Source organism: Copadichromis virginalis, linkage group LG8 (genome assembly GCF_057382275.1).
Source record: "Copadichromis virginalis isolate Kocher_CV1m ecotype Utaka linkage group LG8, C_Virginalis_male_GT1.1, whole genome shotgun sequence".
In the NCBI taxonomy this organism is placed as follows: Eukaryota; Metazoa; Chordata; class Actinopteri; order Cichliformes; family Cichlidae; genus Copadichromis; species Copadichromis virginalis.
Window position 1 is genome coordinate 9,946,200 of NC_140625.1, and position 18,762 is coordinate 9,964,961.

Genomic DNA, 18,762 nt, shown 5'->3' on the forward strand with positions numbered 1-18,762 from the left:
CCACCGTCTTGCAGTCTTGGACAGTCAACACACTAAAGGTGTCAAGGTGATCTGATTCAAGTACTCAGACTATATAAAAGTCTACACAAGACACAGAAAACAGGCATATAAAATTCCTTTGTTAGGTTTTATTTACACAAATTTAAATTGAGCAGTGTAACACGTCATTGAGTGTGGAGCTCAGGTGCGAGACTGCAGCGTGAGCCTCTGGACCATATCTGACAGATGAGTCATGTCCGGCTGCTGAGTCTGATGTTTGATGAACTCCAGAGTCCGAACCTGCAGCAGACAAAGATGAGAAGTCAGTGAGGCTGCATTCACAAATACAGCAGATTTAAAGTGTACAGAGTGGGCCTCGGTGCTCTGAAACATGAACTCACGGAGGTGCGGGTCTCGCAGCATCCATGTTTGTGGCTGAGGTTCCAAAGGTTGACTGCCAGCTGGCTCAGCTTGTTGTTCCTCAGATCACCGTGAGCCAGCAGGACACCAAACAGGGAGAAGGCCAGAGCGCCCTGGCGGCGTGTGCTCTGCTGCAAGAGAGTGTGAAATGCATGTCAGCGTGGTTTTCCAGTTTTTGGTTTTCATTCCCACATGTACATGAAGGCAGCATAACTTTGGTTACACAGCATCCAGATTTTGGCAAGCTTGAAATCTGGATTTTCACTAAAACCAGATTATTTTTCTTTAAAATAATTCCTTCAGCCATGGAAGCAGTTGCTTTTTGTTTTTGAATTTAGACGCATCTAAGCACCGCATCCTCACCTCATCACGACCGAGTGTCTTCAGGTGGTCGAGGATCTGTCCAATCAGAGTCTCACACAGCTTGTTGATCTCTGATAGGAATTTGGGATCTCCGCCATAGAGCGTGTCATTAGAATCCACTGAGCCAGGAAACAGAATAATTAGATTAACGGGGAAAACTCCTCACTGTCTTACTACAGATGAAGACAGAATTATTACCCCCCTGTGGAATTTGCAGAACAAGGGACTTTAATTTTTTCATTTCCTTAGCATTTCTAAACATACTACTAGTATGTTTATACTATACTACTACTACATACTACTGCTTTTTATTTGTGGGGTATTTACATGTCTATCTAAAACATTGTAATATGTAATAGTAATACATTAGCTAATACATAATATTAAATAAATTATATATATCTCTATATATAAATAAAATAAATTATATATCTATCTATCTATCTATACACACACACACACACACACATGTATCTAATATCTAATAACCATGTTAATAAAAAATCTTAATAAGATTGAGGACGATCAGTTACGATACACAACAGTAAGTTGTAAGTTTGTGTGTTTGTGGAGATGTGCTTGGTTTCAGCCCCTGGCGTCTGATCCAAACCGAGATAAGTCAGAAGCATGTAGCAGATGTCATTAAATGAAGATATATTATTTCTGTGGTAATACATTATTCTCTCTAAAGTCACGTATTCTGTAATAAGACTGATCCAGTGGTTCGGGAGTAGTGATCTTTTGGATTTCCAATTTCAAAATATAGCTTTCTTGGCAATAGAGAGATAAAGAAGAGCTTGAGAGATTCCTTAAAAAAAAAAAGAATGGACTGGAATCCCTCTGGAGACGTGTGAGAGACTTGTTGAAAACAGCACTGTCCTCAACTGTACATGTGACAAGAACAGGAAACGTCACAAGTAAAAGCTCAACGCGTGAAACTCTTAACTTTTAGGGCTTACAGAAATTAGCCTGGGGAAAATCTGTAAAAGTCTGTCTTTGTTAGAGCTCTCTGATGTAAATTCAGTGTTTACGTGTGTGCCGTTACCTTTGGGGATAGAGTACAGATAGGTTTCCTGGCTCATGGCTGCCAGCAGGGGCAGAGCACTGATGTAAACCCGCACCTTTGCATCGCTGTTGTCTTCCCAGGTATAATCCTGGACCATGTTGAGCAGACCCCGGACTAAGTAGAGCACCCCATGCTCTGGATGGTCCTGTTAAAAGACAACAACAACAAAAATCAAAACATTTGTCAAGCTGAACTGAGACAAAAATGGGCGATTACAGGTGTGGTCCGTCTCCTGTAAACCCACCTCTGAACCGTAATGAACCTTACCGGGATAACCAGCAGCGTTGCCAAGAAGCTGTTGATAAAGTCCACGAGGCAGCTTTCAGAAGAGCGAAGTTTTCCCTCCACGCTGATGGAGCGAGGAACCTCCGGAAGAATGCTTACGGCTGCCTTTAGGAAAGCATCGGCTGGAAGAAGGAAGGTGGAGAACGAGTCAGAAAAGGCGTGGGAAGGACAAGAGAAACAGAAATGATCGCAATACAGTAAAAACATTAGGGACACAAGTTTTGATCAACTAAATCTTAAACTTAAATCTCGAATGAGACAGCTACTTACCCTGGGACAGACACTGATTGGCCAAAGCAACCTGACCGGACAACAGGTAGAGGCTGAGTCGACTGAAGATGCTGCTGAGAGACGGGATGGTGATGAAACTGTAGGCGGCACATGCCTAAAAGAGAGAGGGAGAGGAAAATTTCATGCAATGTTATTTCTGTAAGACAGGCCTATAAAAAAAGCTTGCTAGCATTAGGTGATAAATTAGCATTAGCCAAAATGCTAATGTTGACTGTCTTTTATATACAGTCTGTGGTTTTTTGACTTTTCCTTTGGCATTGCTAAAAAGTCATCCAAGAGGAACGTACGGTGATGTGAAATGATTAGAGACTGCATGTGTGGACTCACTCTGACGAAAGCAGCGGTCTTGCGGGAGTGATTCCCTCTCATCACCCTCCTGGTCTCCATGGCCAGCTGGTTCACCGTCTGTAAACGACAAGGTTACATGAAGGAGATGGCGTTGTGGCTTCTGTCACTTAATGCTGAAATGCCAAACACAGGCTTACATGAATGAGTTGCACCAGGACAGGCTCCAGGTTACAGAAGGTGGCTCTAGCCTCCACACAGAAACTCAACTGCTGCTCAAAGTCACGACCAAAGGAAACCTGAAGTGCAGAGAAAAAAAAAATGTAACCCCAAAATTGAAACAAAAACAACAGATGCAGATCAAAACAATGCAATACAAGAGGCCGAAACAGCAGTTGTGATTGTTGTTGACATAATATAATAGATGTGATAATCTCACCATGCGGATGAAGCCGATGATCAGCAGAGCCAAAGATCTTTTCTCGTCTTCGAGAGTAAGAGCACTTCAAGACAAAGAGAAAAATAAATGCGCTACCGCACGAACACAGCTGAAACGACGACTTTAAGTCACAGATATGAAAGTAGCATACGTCTGTATAACACACACAAACGAATACCCTACTTGACAGAGTCGTGCATGGTCTTGCAGATGTGCAGCATGGCGTTGAGGATCACCGGGTCTCTGGTGAGCTCCACCTGGTGTCTAAAGGCCAGAGAACAGAGTAGAACATCAATACGAAACATCAACGTTTCTGCCACAACTCTCAATAATCTCATGACTTTAACGAACTCTTACTTGATGAAGACCTCCATGATGGATTTGCAGACCTCCACCCTCACGCTGTCCTTCTGGAACATGTCCAGGAACGGCAGGAATCGCTCCTGAAGAACCGAAAAGAGCAAAAACTGAAAATGTAGCTCGACTTATGGCACTGGAATCACAGTTTCATCGTTGCAGCTCAAGCTGTAGAAGCTCACCATGGAGAAGAGGACAGAGAAGTCGTGGAAGTAGGTGAGGATCTTCCTGATCACCGACTGCAGCTACACGCAGAACAGACACGAGACAGTTAGTACAGAGCAGAAGGAAAGAGGAGGATGGAGAGTAGCAGAGATTCAGGGAAGCATCGTGCACCAACCTGAGGGTAGGCGTCCTCGAATGCTCGGTCAGGGGTCATGTGTTTGATGATGTCAGCCAAAATCGTGTTGACCTCCCGTTTCTGACAGTCACGCAGAGAGAGGATTAAGAAAGGTAGTGCATTTCCAAAACATAAATAAATAAAATTTGTGTTTGACTGCTTTCTACTCACTGTAAAGTGTCTGCAGGTAAACTCCACCCAGATTTCAGCACAGTTGATGTAGTCCTGCAAACCAAAATGAGATTTTCAGTAACAATCTGGAACATTCTGGCAGGAATAACGGGACCTTTTGAAAACTACTGTCAGCGGTTCAGAACCTGAGGACTGCGGACTTTGGTGATGACTTTCCAGGCTTCATTCAGGATCGTCAGCCTCTCGGATTCTGGAGGATCGGCAGACGCCAGGCTGCGACCCAGAGAGCCAAACAACAGATGCTGAAAAGGAGACAAAATTCATTCCAAAAAGATTTAGACAACGACCTGAACATCTGCCTCTATCCTTTATATATTTTAATGACTTTATTACCCAATGAGATTGATTTTTCATACTCGTTGTGAATTATGTGAAGGTGTAATGACTACTTTTTCTTCAGCTTTTATAAACCTTCCCATTAAATTATTGGCAGTAAGGAATTTTCACCAGTTGATTGTGTTGACTATAATCCTGGAGGAGCTGTAGAGGAAACAGAGAGGTTTCAGATCTGGCCATCATCATGGGAAAGGAGTGGAGAGAATTTGTCATCAGTGTTGCTGTTTGAATCCAGCTGGAATCAACACACTGTCTGGATTCCTCCATTAGCTGATGCAGAGGCCATGTAACTGTGGCTGTAGACCTTCTGCATCACTTCCTGCACATACAGCTGAGCACATCAGTTTCATTTCCACTGACCTCATACCAACAATACCTGCATTCATTTTAGCTTTGAGCTCCTTATTGTGTCCATATTTAGACTTTAATTCACTGAGCTCTGACATGATTTTTGTGGTGTAATTGTTTTCCCTTTCCAAGCTGTTTTGCTCTGGGATATTTTAAATTGTGTTACTGCCAAGTTGTTTTTCATAAGTATTTTTTATCTTGTACTTATTTCCCCACATCCAATAAACAGAAGATGACTTCTTTGTTTTTAACCAAGGTAAGAAAAAAGATGCAGTGAACATGAAACGTTCTCTGACCTTTGGGAAGCCGGCCTCGTCGCAGTCTTTGATCATACCGATGAAGTCTGTGGCTCTGGCTGCAACAAACTCTGGCCTGAACGCCCTCATTACTGAATTCAAAAGCAAAGCACTGTGGGAAAGCAAAGATGAATTAGTGCTGTGCCATACATTCTGTGACAACTTTAGCTAAACCCATGCTAATAACGGTCATTTCTATGAAATAAAAGGATCGTGACACTTCCAGGTAAATCACATGACAAGAAACAGCTACTAATAATTTTAAAGCACTCACTTGTTTCCCAGTTTTTTGCATCTCTCCATCATCTCTGTTAGCAGAGACTGAAACAGAAACACAAGCAGCATTAAAAGCAGAAACATCACTGAGGTTGTGCCCCTGCGACGCTCTCACCGAGCTCCACTTTTTCAATAAAGTCTAAGTAAATACCTCTGGAGCTCTGTACGCGATACACTGCAGGATCCAGCTGATGGCAGGTGAGTAGAGTGTCAGGTACTCGGGCATCTCCACCCTCTGCAGCACCAGCTGGGCCCGGACGTTCTCGCTGCTGATCTGTCGAAAAGTGCCGAGCAGGTCGAAGAAGTTGCGGTTCAGGCTGTCTTTCAGGTGGGGGGCCACCTCCATGCCCACCTGGAAAGAAGGATATAGGTGTCAAACAAACAAAACCTACAAAGCTGGTAAACAGCGCAAGTCAAAAATAGCAATGTTCATGCATTTGCAGCATTTTTTTATGGCAACTGATCTGGACAGGAGGAGTTGCAATATGCTCACTCAGAAAAAAGAGGCATCAACGACAAACGACAGGAGACAGAAATAAGTCATAACATGAAGGAGAGAAGCTGGGGTCACAGTGGGTTGCAGATGTAGCAACAACAGCCTAAATAGGACACCCCAGAAACACAATCAGCAAGGTAGGGAAATTAAGGAAAGACGAGCAGAGTCCATCTCACCCTGCAGAGGTAAGCTCTGGCATATGCAGCCACCAGAGGGTCTCCAATCCCTCTGACCATGGCACTCAACCGAGGAAGGGTCTCCTGAATGCCGCTGCGGACAGTGGCAGGACAGATGGCGTTTTCTTTATGTCAAACGATTTTATTCCAGTTTACAAACATGGTTGATGCATCACAGCTATTAAAATGACATTTTCCAAATATTATTGCTAAATCTTTACGTTTTCTAAAGAAAAATCCTTGTGGAAACCAGCTGATAAACTGTGAGGACTCACGATTTGTTGAGGAACCGGTTGCACTTGAGAATGGCAGCTTCAACATAGCTGTATCACGAGGTTAAAGAACCAAATTTACATACAAATTACTTACAAACATACATAGCTGAGCCACTTTGCATTTAATCGTTATTATTAATATCTGGTTCTCTTTCAAAGTTTGTGTTTTTGGCCTGTCTCCCTCCCCACACCTCTAACCGGTCACAGCAGATGGGTGCTCCTCCCTGAGTCTGGTTCTGCTGGAGGTTACTTCCTGCTAAAAGAGAGGTGAGGTGACTGTTGTTGAGATTTGGTGCTATGTAAATAAAACTGAATTGAACTTGATTTTAAAACCAGGTCTGCGAGTGAATGAAACTCCAGCCAAAAGCAGACTATGAACAGAAATCCTGAGTGAGGGTGTTGAAGGATACAGTCTGGGAAGGAGCTCTCTGATGGAGGCGATCTTGTAGAACCAGTTGAGGCACGTCTCCTTTGCGGTGTCATTCACATCTTCAACTGTGAAATTATCTGAGGTGGCAAACAAAAGTCAAATGTGAATTAACAAAAACTAAATCAATCCAACATGACTTCAGAAGGTGCAAGGATCGTCTAAATGCTCTGAAGAATTTAAAGCTTTAAGTTGATTGTCAGCATTTCCACTTTACCTGGTAAAGGCCGTGGGTCTGAACACATGGTCCAGATCCTGTCGTACACCAGCCGGCCTGCAAACAACAAGGACCCGAGTCACAAAACTTGCACATTGTTCAGGTTCAACTGTGGAAAAAAATCTTTACTGACCAAATGTGTCAAGGATATCAGTGATGAGAACAAATTTGCTGGGGTAGAACTGGATCACCGAATTGTCGGACAGAAGCTTGGAGCACTGCAGCACAGATCACAGATCAGGGGTGATATTTATTAAGGCGACACCAGTTAAAATGAGCACCAATTAAATAAACATTACCTGGATGACAATCTTCAGGGCTTTGACCTTCTGGTCAGAGGACCAGGCCTCCTTTAGGGACTGGTTCAGCTCCTCGATGCGGTTGGCGTAATCCTGTTGCGAGAGGTTCAGCAGCTCTCTCTGGGAGCCCTGCACACACACACACAGGCAAGAAGATCCAATAACATCCCCCATCGTATTTCTTGAAAGAATAATGCAAGGCCAGCCAACAGTGGGACGCCTACCTCCTCTAGATCATCCAGCTCCTCCAGACGAGTGCGAACCTTCTCTGAAACAGCCGATCCTTGACTGGTGGCTTTTCCTAGTGAAAACAGGAAGTGATGTATAAGTTGTGAAGTTAAAGACCAAATAACAACTTAATAAGTGATGCTGACATTCTTTTTGTTTGCCCATTTTGTTTTTGCTGCCATTTATGGTTATGATAGACAGAAAAAAGCAATTTGAAAGGATTTAGGTAGTAAAATGAATATATTCTGATGCTGTCACAGGATTTATCGATACGACAGATAACTATAGACATTGAAAGCATTCAGAAATTTTCTGAAATCATTATATGTGATAGAAACAGGTTGCTCTTACCTCTGTCAGAGCCTATGAACAGATTCTATGGAGAAAAAACAAATTATAATTAAATTTTAGAACATCAAAAAAGTGCTAAACTCTCTTGAATATTTTGTTAATTGGTGAAGCCATCAGGTTCATTTCCACTATGTTTTCAAGCAGCATTAAATTATGAGACAGCAGGCCCTTGGGTAAGAGGTAAGCATAACAACAGCCTTGCTGCTACGATAGAGGACTCACTATGGAGAGTTTTTCGGTGGTGGTGAACCTGGCCAGGATTTCCCCTCGCTTCAGTGACCAAGGTTCAAAATCTGGTCCCACTGCCTCTTCTTCCTTCTCTCTCTTCCTCCTCCCCAGGTCCTGAAAGCACATCTTTATTTAGTGTCACTTTCAAATGAGCACATGCTTCAGGATTTACATTTGTCCAAGTCACTGACTCCTGTGGAGCTGCTGTGGGACATGGGTGGCGTCTCGCTGGCCGAGGCCGCGGCAAACATGGACAGGGGGTCGGTCCCGTCCAGCATGGAGCTCAGAGGGTCTGGTGGTGCTGAGGAAGAGGAGGATGAAGAGGAAGAGGTGCTGCCTTTGCGGGTCCCACGGCGGGTCTTTGTATCGGTCACCTGGACGGATTGAGAGAGGGTCAAACCTGTCACAGGCCCATTAAAAAAACCACAACAATGTTTCTGCATGTTTTCAGTGAATTAAAGCGAATAGAGATGCAGCTCAACACTGATACCATGATGGGTTTGAGTGGGTGGTAGTCTCCAAAATCGACAAGAGCGGCCTCAAGACGACACCTCTGCAGCTCTGTGTCATAGTTGCGGCCATGCGAACGCCTGGTTGCAAAAGAGATAAGACAGCTTTTTGGTCCTGCTATCGTTGATAAAGCACTGACGAACATGACCCAGTCACACAAACAAAGCTAAACTAATTATGGCACAACTCTGTGAAAGAAAGGCATAGAATGTGTGAAATTACAAAGAAATGTCTGATTTCATCGTCTGTGGTTCATAATTAAAAGTCTAAAAAGTGAATGGCTGCTACATTTCTGAGAAATATGTTGGATATCTACACTGATAAGGACTGTGTAATGGGTAAGGAGTGAAAGGATGGTACGTTATCAACCTACAGATGGCTAAAAGCTTCAAAACACACAAAATTTGATTGCACTAACTCAAAACTGTACTCAGTAGTTTGTATAGCCCCCACATGCTTGTAGGTATGTCGAACAATGTTGGGGAATGCTCCTGATGAGATGATGGATAGTGTCCAGGGGGATCTCCTCCGAGATCTGGACCAGGGCATCACTGAGCTCCTGGACAGTCTGAGGTGCAACCTGACAGAGGCAGTTGGACCAAAACAAAGTCCAAGAGGTGTTCTACTAAATTTAAGTCAGGCAAGTGTGGAAGCCAGACATCGGTATCATCCTCAAGGAACTGCCTGCATACTCTCAACACATGAGGCTGGGCATTGTTGTGCACCAGGAGAAATCTGGGACCCACTGCACCAATGTAGGGCTCAAAGGTTTCATCTTGATACCTGATGGCAGTCAGGGTGCCTCTGCCTGTAGAGTTAGAGTGCACGTCCATCCATGTATATGTCTCCCAAAAGCATTACTGAGCCACCACCCACCATACCACTCACAGTGAACAACATTACAGGCAGCATCATGTTCTCGATAACTTCTACAGACTCTTTCATGCCTGTCACATGTGCTCAGGGTGAACCTGCTCTCATCTGTGAAAAGAACAGGGTGCCAGTGGACCTGCCAGGTCTGGTACTCAATGGGAAATGCCAGTGTAAATGCCACAGTGCTGTGCAGTGCAGTGAGTACAGGGCCCACTAGACCATGCTGGACAATCAAGCCAGCTTCATGCAGTTTGTTTCTGATTGTTTGATCAGAGACATTGACACCAGGGTCCTGCTGGAGCTCTGACAGTTCTCATCCTGCTCCTCACAAAAGAGCAGATAGTGATCCTGCTGATTGGTTAAGGACCTTCTCCGATCCTGTGTCCTGAAATCCCCTCCATGCTCTTGAGACTGTGCTAGAAGACATACAAAAACTTGTGGCAGTGGCACGTATTAATATGCCATCTTGGAGGAGTTTGACTACCTGTACAATCTCTGTAGGGTCCAGGTATCTGCGGCCAGCAGTGACAATGACCCAAGGCAAATGCAGAACTAGTGAAAAATCGTCAGAAAAGACGAGGAGGGAAAATGTCGTTATAAGCCAAATCTACACCGTAACCGAAGAAGGCGTCTGATTCAAAGTCACAGTCATAATAATACCATAAAAAGCTTCTTCGTCTTTAATGTTATGTTGCAAGCCTGAAAAAAGTTGACATTTAGTTTACGACGCTAACTGAACATTAAACGCACGACAATCGTATCTACGCTACATGCGTGTGCTCAGGCGTGGCTCAGTGTTTAAATACTAAAGATTTAAGTTGTTAATAAACCGTTTGTAAAATAAGAAGACAACATCTTACCACTGCACTGCAGCCATTTTTCTGCATCATATGACACCTCAGGCCTCAGCTCGGAAGTTAATTTAATTTGGGTGGTTTTTTTCCACAGTCGAGGGGTTAGTTAAATATCTATCGCCGCCACACTTAATGGATACCGCTGTGAATATGTATTTAAGTTTCATTTATAGTTTTTTACGAAGACAGCGTGATTTAAGAGGCATTTTAATGAACTATCGCAAAATACAACTTCATTTCCCAGGATATATTGCGAGCTTTCGACGCACTTTCGCCACAGAAGAGAACAAATAGACAGGAGGCGCCACTTTGGAACAATATACCGGGTAGCGACTTTTTATGTTTAACGCTACTGATTTTACCATAATTCTGACTGTTGCTGTCAACTCCTGGCACACTTTTCCTTACAAATATTTTCCAGATATTTCGCTAGCACTCCAGTCTAGAAGCCAGAACAGAACAAGCTGCCAGCTTTGCTGCTGTCAAGCAACTCATCTCGTCAATACACGATCTTCTTCGTGAGTCTCGCCGCTTACAGTCTGATTGCTGCAGTTAGGGGAGTAGCTGCAGGTTCCAGTTCAGCCGAACCATGACCTGACCGTGGTGCTGCAGGTCTGTCTGCCCAGTTCTCCTGACCAGGTACAGTCTAGCGATGTTAAGTTTGGCTCGGGGCGGCAAATAGTTTCTATTAAAACAAACACGTAAAGGCTGGCGTTTGGAAGCGGCTACAGTTAGCTAGCAGCTAGCCAGCTAGCGTTAAAGTGTGACATGTCTGACTGTTTGGATATAATGGACACGAGTCAAACTGGTTGTAGTCCTGTGGCCATTAGTAATACTGTTTTGTCTTTTATATGTAGACTTCATCAGTCATAACCAGTCACTGTGAGAAACATGTTTTGTTGTTGTTGTTGTTGTTGTTGTTGTTTTTTTAAAAAAATATATAATAACATTAAAACCAATAGCAGAACTGTGATTTGATAAACTTTGAACTGTGGTGGGGTTTGAGTATGGCTTACATGTCAAAGTGATGACCAAGTGGAGACCTCTTGTGTTCATTTGACTCAGCCGGACCTTCCTGTGAAACATCCATCAGTTTCCATTCATCCAGCAGCGCAGTGTAGACGCCGGTATGATGATTTTTATAATATGATAGCACGAAAGTGTTCTTGTGATCTCACTTCATGTCAAGCTGAAGGTGGCAAAGAGTCAGACTCTGATTCACAGTCTCCATTAGTTTTATAACTTGAAGCTGAAGAAGTGAAATAAAAACCTTTCATCCAGCAGCATGATCAATAATGCGCAAACCACATCACAGTCACTAAAGCTGCTATCAAAGGGACTGAAGACAGGGCTATACTTAAGATTATCTCCGTGTCTGTGTTTAATTAATCAGTTTCAGAAATAGTGAATGATATTCTTTGAACATTTCCAATATCCAGAATCCAAAAACATGAAAAAGCAAGCTGCTGACTACAAGTGAAAAATATCAGACAATCCCCCCTCACAGAAGACAGTGCAGAGGAAGAGGACAAAGTAAAGCTTATTATAGTGAGACTGTGAGGTAGTGACCTTATTCTATCTAAGTCCAGATTTAGGGCAGCAGGTTGCCATAGAGACTGCTTCTTCTCCCATGAATCCCCCATCTGTGTGGCACGATCTCCTTCTGTCTGTCAGATACAACCATGCACGTTAATATTATGCCCTTCAAACACCCTTCAGACGCCCACCAGCCTTCCTGTGCAGTGGTGAGACTCGTTCAACTTGTCACACAACCAGAAATCGTGTTCGCTCTCTTTATTGCTGAAGTAAAGGAAGTAAAGGCCCTCTCAACAAGAATTTGTCTAATGTTTCTGTATGTTACATGTAGTCCCTGACTTATGCGATTATGTTAAACTTGACAGATCTGTACATGTCACCTGTTGCTGGATGTCCCGTCTTATTTTCATCTTCTTTTAAATGTAAATAATGAGAGATGCGCTCTCATTATTAATGCCATCCTGTTTTGGAGAACCTGAACAAGTCTTATCTGTGTAACCAATACTCACTTTCATGACCCGATGCTCCAGGATCAGGTGGCCACTTTATTTTCCTTAAGACGTCCGTTTGCGTTTCCCTCTTATAAGGTTACCAATCTGCATCTCCCCTGAGAGTCCCCAATAGGTTTTTGGCCTGCAGATGAAGATTTGCCTTCAATTATTAAGAGGAGAAGTTTATTTGTAGGGGCTGATGGGCGTAACTCCTTACCTGATAGCCCTTGTCCTTGTGTGCTTTGATGGGCATATGTCACACAGGAGATGCTGTTACTGTACTTGAGTAACTTCAGTGTTTTCTAGGGAAAGGGAACACTTTCTGGGAAAGGGATCCCTTGTCCTCTATAAAGCTCACTAGTCTTCCTGTTGCCTGCCTTCTCAGATACACTGGGAGCTCTCAACAAGCACTCGGTGACGATGGAAAGCTCCGCATCTGTCAGGCTGCGTTACGAGGAGCTGCTGTTTTATGCGGCCTGTGTTTCTAACTGCTGGTCTGTGTGTCTGTGTGTCTGCGTGTGTTTAGAAGGCAGAGTGTGTAGGAGAGGAGGCAGTGGCGGTGGTGGCATGCGTGTGAGCAGCAGCTGGAGGTGGCAGCTCTCCCGAGCCATGCGACTGGCACTGCGCTGGTGCTGGCTGTGCCGCACGCAGAGGGGGGGCCAAGGCGGGGGTACCAAAGCGGGGATCGGCGGCAGGTTGTCAGAGGTGTGGCGTTACAGCAAGCTCCTGCTCAAGTCGCTGTACTTCAACAGCCTCACCAACTCAGACACTCTGCTGGACTGTGCTTTTGAACCCATTTATTGGATTGTGGACAACGTGACCCACTGGTTTGGAGTGGTAAGCTCACTTCCCTCCTCTCTTGATTCCCACGCCTGCTGCTGCTTTCCTTAATCATTTTTCCTTCTCTTACCCTCCCAGGTGTTTGTCTGTCTTGTCGTCTTGCTGACATCCTCAGTTGTGGTCATTGTCTACCTGTTTGTCCTTCCCATGATCGTCAGCACTTACCCTGCACACTGGATTGTGTGGCACCTCTGTTGTGGCCACTGGCTTCTCATTATGGTGGTGTTCCATTATTACAAAGCGACCACCACCTCTCCAGGACACCCACCAAAGGTAGGAGTCACACTCCTCAGAGGCTGACATAGTGACTTATTCTGCTGCCATCATTGATTTTTACATTTTTTAAGTACAAATGTGAATACTTTTTAACATTTAAAACATTTCTTTTTTGGTTTATGCATTGGTTTGTAGGTATTTTTTGAGATAGGGTGATTATATTTCAAAGACTGTAATTGAATTACTTTTTGAATATTAACAAATCATAAAATCATAAAGTAAAAATCTACATACAAAAGTATTTCTGATTTCTTAGGGTTTTTTTTTTTTGCATATTTGTCACACTTACATGTTTATATGTTACATAACCCAAGAAAATGAATTTTTTTTTAATGATTTTATTTAATTAGGCAGAAGTTATCCAAACTTACCTGCCCCTGTGTGGAAAGGTAGTTGCCTCGTAAACCTAATAACTGGTTGTGCCACCCTTTGTAGCAAGAATTGCAGTCAAGCATTTGTGATAATTGGCTATGTGGCTTTCTAATGGCTGTGGAGGAATTCTTTTGATTCAGTCACACTGGACAGGTTTTGAGCACGAACGGTCGGTTTAAGGTCATGCTAAGGTCATGCTAAAGCGTCTCGATTGGATTGAAGTCCAAACTTTAACTTGGCCGCTCCAAAACCTTCAGTTTGTCTTTTTGAGCCTTTCGAAGGTTGACTTGCTGGTGTGTTTACCATTGTTCTGCTGCATACCCATGTGTTCTTGAGCTTCAGGCCATTAACTGATGGTTAGAAATTCTGTGTTAGTTTTACGTCAGATGTAACCTTTTGTCTCATCAGAGTATTTGCCCAAAAGACTTGGGGATCATTAAGATGTTTTTTGGCAAATATGAGACTGGCCTTTGTGTTCTTTTTGATCAGCAGTGGTTTTCTCCTTGGATCTCTCCCGTGGAGGCCATTTTTGTCCAATCTCTTTCTTATTGTTGTATCATGAAGTCTGACTTTAACCCTTTAAAGCTGGTCAGAGCGGGCACGCTCTGTTTTGCGTAGCTATTTTTAAATCCTGGTAGAACTGCAACCAGGTAAGCTCGCGCAATAATTTTTTTTGCACATGAAACCAGAGGAGTTGTACTTACATCTTATGCCATCAGCTTGTCCTAGGTCACAGTTTCCTTCCACATATAGCTTTGCAAAAATGGCATAAAAACCACTTGCAGCAATAAAAACACAATATTCCAGAAACACGCTTTACCGATCCGATCAGCTGTTCGTAACACTTCCTATGTTAGAATAGATCATCAGCGCAAACTATCGCACGTCCGCCATTACCTGCCCGAAACCGGAAGTGACGTCATTTTCTCGGAAATGTAGTTTTTCGCCTTCAGGGCCCCATCAGCCTATACTGGTGTTTTAAAAGTTATGTTTGACTTTATGACTTTCTGTGTCGTTTCTGGGATGCTTAGAAGTCATATTGCACTGCTGGAAATAGTTTATTTTGATGCATATGCTGTGTTTTTGCAAATTTGCATTATAATATTTATTTTCGTTTTTCCTGTAGTAAATAAAAATTGGTGTATTTCAAAAATAAAACTATGAAGACACTCAAAATAAATTTCCTGTGGTGGGAAACTATTTTGTGCAACTTTTTTGTATTTACAGTTTTGAGGGATAAACCTCTTAAGTTTCTCTAACTAGAAATATATGTTAAAAAAACCAAAACGATTTTCAATTTTTTTTGTAGTTTATTGCACTTTTTTGTAATTTATGTAATTACTATGCACTTAATGCAGACATATTATTAAAATTTGGGCTATAATGGTTGTATTGATGTATAGCAACTTGAAACGCTCCCAAAAATGGCTCCACAACATGTAAAAATATAATATAAGCTCTGGCGGACTTGGTTCTATGGTAGGTCTTAAAGGGTTAACCGAGACAAGTTGAAGTCTGCTTTAGATGTTGTTCTGATTCTTTTGTGACCTCCTGGATGAGCCGTTGCTGCACTCTTGGAGTGACCTTTTTTTTTTTTTTCCTTAATGAATGAAATCTTGACTTTAAATACAGCGTTTTGTATTTACTCAGGTTACCTTTGTCTAATATTAAAATTTGTTTCATCTGAAATATTCAAATAGTCAAAAAATGTAGAAATCAGAAAAGGCAAAAACCTTTTCACAAAACATAACATTGTAACAAAAGACATCAAACCTGTGAAATAATTTACTAAGGTCATAAATCAAGTGAGAAGTAGGTAAAGTGTTTTTTTTATAAACACTTATACAATTTAGACTTTTTAAAAGCAGAGGAACTGCCCCTGATGGTCGTTAGAAAGAATGCAGGTTTATGTGTCACTTCTCAGACCCAGCGGTCCATCATTCCATCTTTTATGTACAGGCTGTGGTATTTTCTGAAGATGACAGAAGAGCTTTTGTCAAGCTGCATTTTTTTTTCTATTTTAGGACAAAAGTCCCTTCCCTTTTGTGTCCATCTGTAAGAAATGCATCACTCCCAAACCACCGAGGACACACCACTGCAGCATCTGCAACGTGTAAGTTCTTCACGTAGTTCCAATGTGGAGAGTTGGCGTGTTTTATATGTTTGTTTTCTTTCATCATATTAAAATGTTTGCTATATTGCAGGTGTGTTTTGAAGATGGACCACCACTGTCGTATCCTTTGAGCGAGGAAAAACTCATGAAAATGACTTTTATTCTGTTCACTTTTTGTTTTGGTGTCTCCTGGTATTCCCGCTTGTTACACGTATTGAACTGAGCTCTTTCCAGCCTGGTTGAATAACTGCGTGGGACATTTCAACCATCGCTACTTCTTCTCCTTCTGCGTCTACATGACCATGGGCTGTATCTACTGCAGCATCAGCAGCAGGAACTTGTTTCTGGATGCCTACGACGCTGTAGAGGTAAGGCTCGATAAGGAAAGATTCAACCATCTATATGTTTGGGTGGCGTTTTCGTCATAGCAGCTGCATCTCATTGTTCCAGTTCAACTGAGATCCATTCTGACACGACATATTCCTTTAAGCAGGTTTTTCTAGGTATTATTAACACTACCCCTCTGCACAGTTTGGGTGAGGAGCTATGAGGAAATAATTTGCATCTGTCAGTAAAGCATGATTTGCAAAATTACTCTGATTAAAGACTGTGCCAGCTGGTAAACAAAACTGTAGGCTTTGGATAGTAACGTTAAAGGAGCAGTTCAGCACAAAATACAAACTTTGGACACTACTAACTGTCCTTCCTGTCCACCTCAGACCTACTATCAGACCCCTCCTCCGGACTACAGTTTTAGAGAAACCACTGCTCATAAGAGCATCATCTTCCTCTGGGTGCTGACCAGGTGTGAGACACTTTACCTTTTCAAAAAGTCCATAATGCCACTTGTATAGTGCAAATTGTAATATGCCCCTTCTCCCTCTTCCCTGCAGCTCTGTGGCAGTCGCTCTGGGTGGACTCACCCTGTGGCACGCCATGCTTATCAGCAGAGGAGAAACCAGCATAGAGCGGCACATCAACCGCAAAGAAGCCAGAAGATTAAAGGAGAAAGGAAAGGTACGTGCACTCCTGTGCAGAGTCAGTTGCTATATATGAGCAAAAGTTTAGTCTTTTATTGGACAAACCAGTTAAAGTTCACCAGACATGAATCCTGCATAGGAACAAAATTCAAACTCATCGAGGGTCTCTGAAAATCCTGTTTTCTTCTTTTCCTAATCAGGTGTTCCGAAATCCATATCATCGCGGTAAAATGAACAACTTGAAGCTACTGTTTGGTGTGCAGAAGAGGAGGTGAGCTCCGTCACTGCTTCAGCTTTTGTGCAATATGTGCAAGTATTCCATCTAGAGAGAGGTTCTTATTAGTCATAGCTGGGATCATGTGCTCAATACAAACTATTATTCCACCTGTTTTTCTAACTGCATAAAGGAAAAGAATAGGAAAATATTTTTATATTAAATTGACACATTTGATGGTTTTCATGCAAAGCCAGCTGGCAGGTTTCTTTCAGTGTTGTGCTTACTGAAAAGCAGGGACACAAATTACCACTGTTGTATGTATGATTTTTGAAATGATCAGTTGTGTCCCCTTTAAAAGATCACAGCTTTGTCATCCTTCATTGTTTTCACTCACATTTCATCCCATCTGTTCTTCTGTTCCTCAGTCACTGGCTCACACGGGTCCTCTTACCCTCCAGCCATCTTCCCTGCGGAGACGGCATCGTGTGGGACTGCACCTTCGCCAGGAGAGACCCCATGGCCATCTGACTTTCAGCTTTTTAATGTCGTACCATATTTAAAAAAACAAAAAAAAACTTCAAACCTGCATTTATAACCAGCAAAGAAGAAAAGACTGGTTACACAGATCAGCAGCCTTTTGCTGTGTCTGTATCAGCACTGATAAAAGTGGAGAAACACAGGAGTGTCTCAACTTCTTAGATCCAACTGTCACTTTTCCAGCATTGTACAGTGAGACTAAGCTGTGACTGCAGAGCTGTCGTCGACTGATCTGATTCATGGATGCTGCTGGTCAGCATCTCAGTAACGCCTCGTTCACACAACTTTTATTGAAGAGGTGATGAAATGTTGTAGGATTCTGTTACATGGTGTGGTTTGGCACCATCACAGGAGCCGAAGTTAAAGCTTGTTAATGGTGCTATGTGTTGCATACAGTACAGCACGTTAAAAAACCTATTTTATCGTTATTAAGTGAAGACCTGAAAGTCATGTCGGCAGACCGTTTACAGCAGACTCTTCTTCTCAGTTCATGCTGTAAAACAGACTTGCACATTTCCCCTCAATCTGACTTTAGCTTGTAAAAGAGAGCGTTCCACCTTTATGTGCTTTTTATAAATTAGTGATAAAAGTGCAAAACACGGCACCATTAGCAGCTGAGACTGTATCAATCTCCAGCTCTGTTTAAGGATCGGCGTCTTCAAAATAACAGAAGATAGCTGTGGGAGGCAAATCGTGAAAACATTATTTAAGAAGTGTTGTGTTAGTATGTAAATAATTGTTATTTGTAAGTTGTTTTTAATACCAACTACTCTACATGTGTTTCAAAAACCATCCCCTGGCTTTACTGGGAGCCACTGACCTGAACTCATTTCTTGGTGCCAAAGACGAGTGAAAAACCAACTACACAGCTCTTGATTTCAGAGAACTTTAAACACAGATGTGGTTGTGTGCCTTGTTTGGTTATTCAGCCTTGAAATATGTGACTCAGACACTGAAATATTATTCTGTCATTTAATTTTTTTTTCCTCCCCTAAAGCCACATTTTCATATCGGCAACCTCATGATGGTTTTGGAGGCTCTGCAGTTGCCATAGAAACAGACATCCAGCTGTGATAGTGTTGGAGCTGTGCTCTGATTTCATTTATCTCGCCGCCTTAAAATAAAACAAGGTTTTGATATTTCTGGGTTGACGTGTTTCCGTTTTGAGGTGACGATATTCAGACAGACACGAG

The 18,762-nt window shown here is 42.6% G+C and overlaps 2 protein-coding genes across 7 annotated transcripts; one reads left to right on the top strand and one right to left on the bottom strand.

Annotated features, from left to right (window-relative positions):
• Nucleotides 1-108: 108 nt before the first annotated feature.
• Nucleotides 109-11,380, bottom strand: vps35l (VPS35 endosomal protein sorting factor like). 4 transcript variants are annotated; one of them, XM_085465678.1, is made up of 30 exons: nt 11,224-11,380; nt 8,461-8,560; nt 8,162-8,344; nt 7,965-8,084; nt 7,743-7,767; nt 7,388-7,464; nt 7,164-7,292; nt 6,998-7,082; nt 6,865-6,921; nt 6,631-6,727; nt 6,221-6,268; nt 5,946-6,039; nt 5,425-5,625; nt 5,272-5,318; nt 4,998-5,109; nt 4,143-4,259; nt 3,997-4,050; nt 3,826-3,906; nt 3,668-3,730; nt 3,486-3,571; nt 3,312-3,392; nt 3,129-3,192; nt 2,890-2,988; nt 2,732-2,809; nt 2,384-2,498; nt 2,096-2,235; nt 1,808-1,973; nt 763-881; nt 381-527; nt 109-279 (listed from the first exon to the last, which is right to left on the bottom strand). In XM_085465678.1, the coding sequence occupies exons 1-30, from the start codon at nt 11,295-11,297 to the stop codon at nt 181-183; spliced, it is 2,958 nt and encodes a 985-aa protein (XP_085321804.1). In that variant the 5' UTR covers nt 11,298-11,380; the 3' UTR covers nt 109-180. The 4 variants fall into 4 exon arrangements, with proteins under 4 accessions (XP_085321804.1, XP_085321803.1, XP_085321806.1 ...); XM_085465677.1 differs by having other exon boundaries at nt 381-530; nt 11,224-11,377; XM_085465680.1 differs by lacking the exon at nt 11,224-11,380 and adding an exon at nt 10,214-10,303.
• zdhhc16b (zDHHC palmitoyltransferase 16b) lies at nt 10,470-18,708 on the top strand. 3 transcript variants are annotated; one of them, XM_085465684.1, is made up of 11 exons: nt 10,470-10,533; nt 10,629-10,846; nt 12,761-13,071; nt 13,153-13,347; nt 15,747-15,835; nt 15,927-15,955; nt 16,070-16,203; nt 16,555-16,640; nt 16,729-16,852; nt 17,016-17,086; nt 17,458-18,708. In XM_085465684.1, exons 3-11 carry the CDS (start codon nt 12,802-12,804, stop codon nt 17,558-17,560), a joined length of 1,101 nt encoding a protein of 366 aa, XP_085321810.1. In that variant the 5' UTR covers nt 10,470-10,533; nt 10,629-10,846; nt 12,761-12,801; the 3' UTR covers nt 17,561-18,708. The 3 variants fall into 3 exon arrangements, with proteins under 3 accessions (XP_085321810.1, XP_085321809.1, XP_085321807.1); XM_085465683.1 differs by having other exon boundaries at nt 10,477-10,846; XM_085465681.1 differs by lacking the exons at nt 10,470-10,533; nt 10,629-10,846 and having other exon boundaries at nt 12,640-13,071.
• The last annotated feature ends 54 nt before the right edge of the window (nt 18,709-18,762 follow it).

Excerpts from the sequence above, each read along its gene's own strand:
- vps35l (XM_085465677.1), bottom strand. The coding sequence starts at position 11,297 with ATGGATGTTTCACAGGAAGGTCCGGCTGAGTCAAATGAACACAAGAGG. Across the intron at positions 7,083-7,163 it reads CCCTGAAGATTGTCATCCAG|TGCTCCAAGCTTCTGTCCGA; the intron begins GTAATGTTTATT and ends TCTGTGCTGCAG. Across the intron at positions 5,626-5,945 it reads CCAGAGCTTACCTCTGCAGG|GTGGGCATGGAGGTGGCCCC; the intron begins GTGAGATGGACT and ends CCTTCTTTCCAG.
- zdhhc16b (XM_085465681.1), top strand. The coding sequence starts at position 12,655 with ATGGAAAGCTCCGCATCTGTCAGGCTGCGTTACGAGGAGCTGCTGTTT. Across the intron at positions 15,956-16,069 it reads GAAGATGGACCACCACTGTC|CCTGGTTGAATAACTGCGTG; the intron begins GTATCCTTTGAG and ends AGCTCTTTCCAG. Across the intron at positions 16,204-16,554 it reads ATGCCTACGACGCTGTAGAG|ACCTACTATCAGACCCCTCC; the intron begins GTAAGGCTCGAT and ends TGTCCACCTCAG.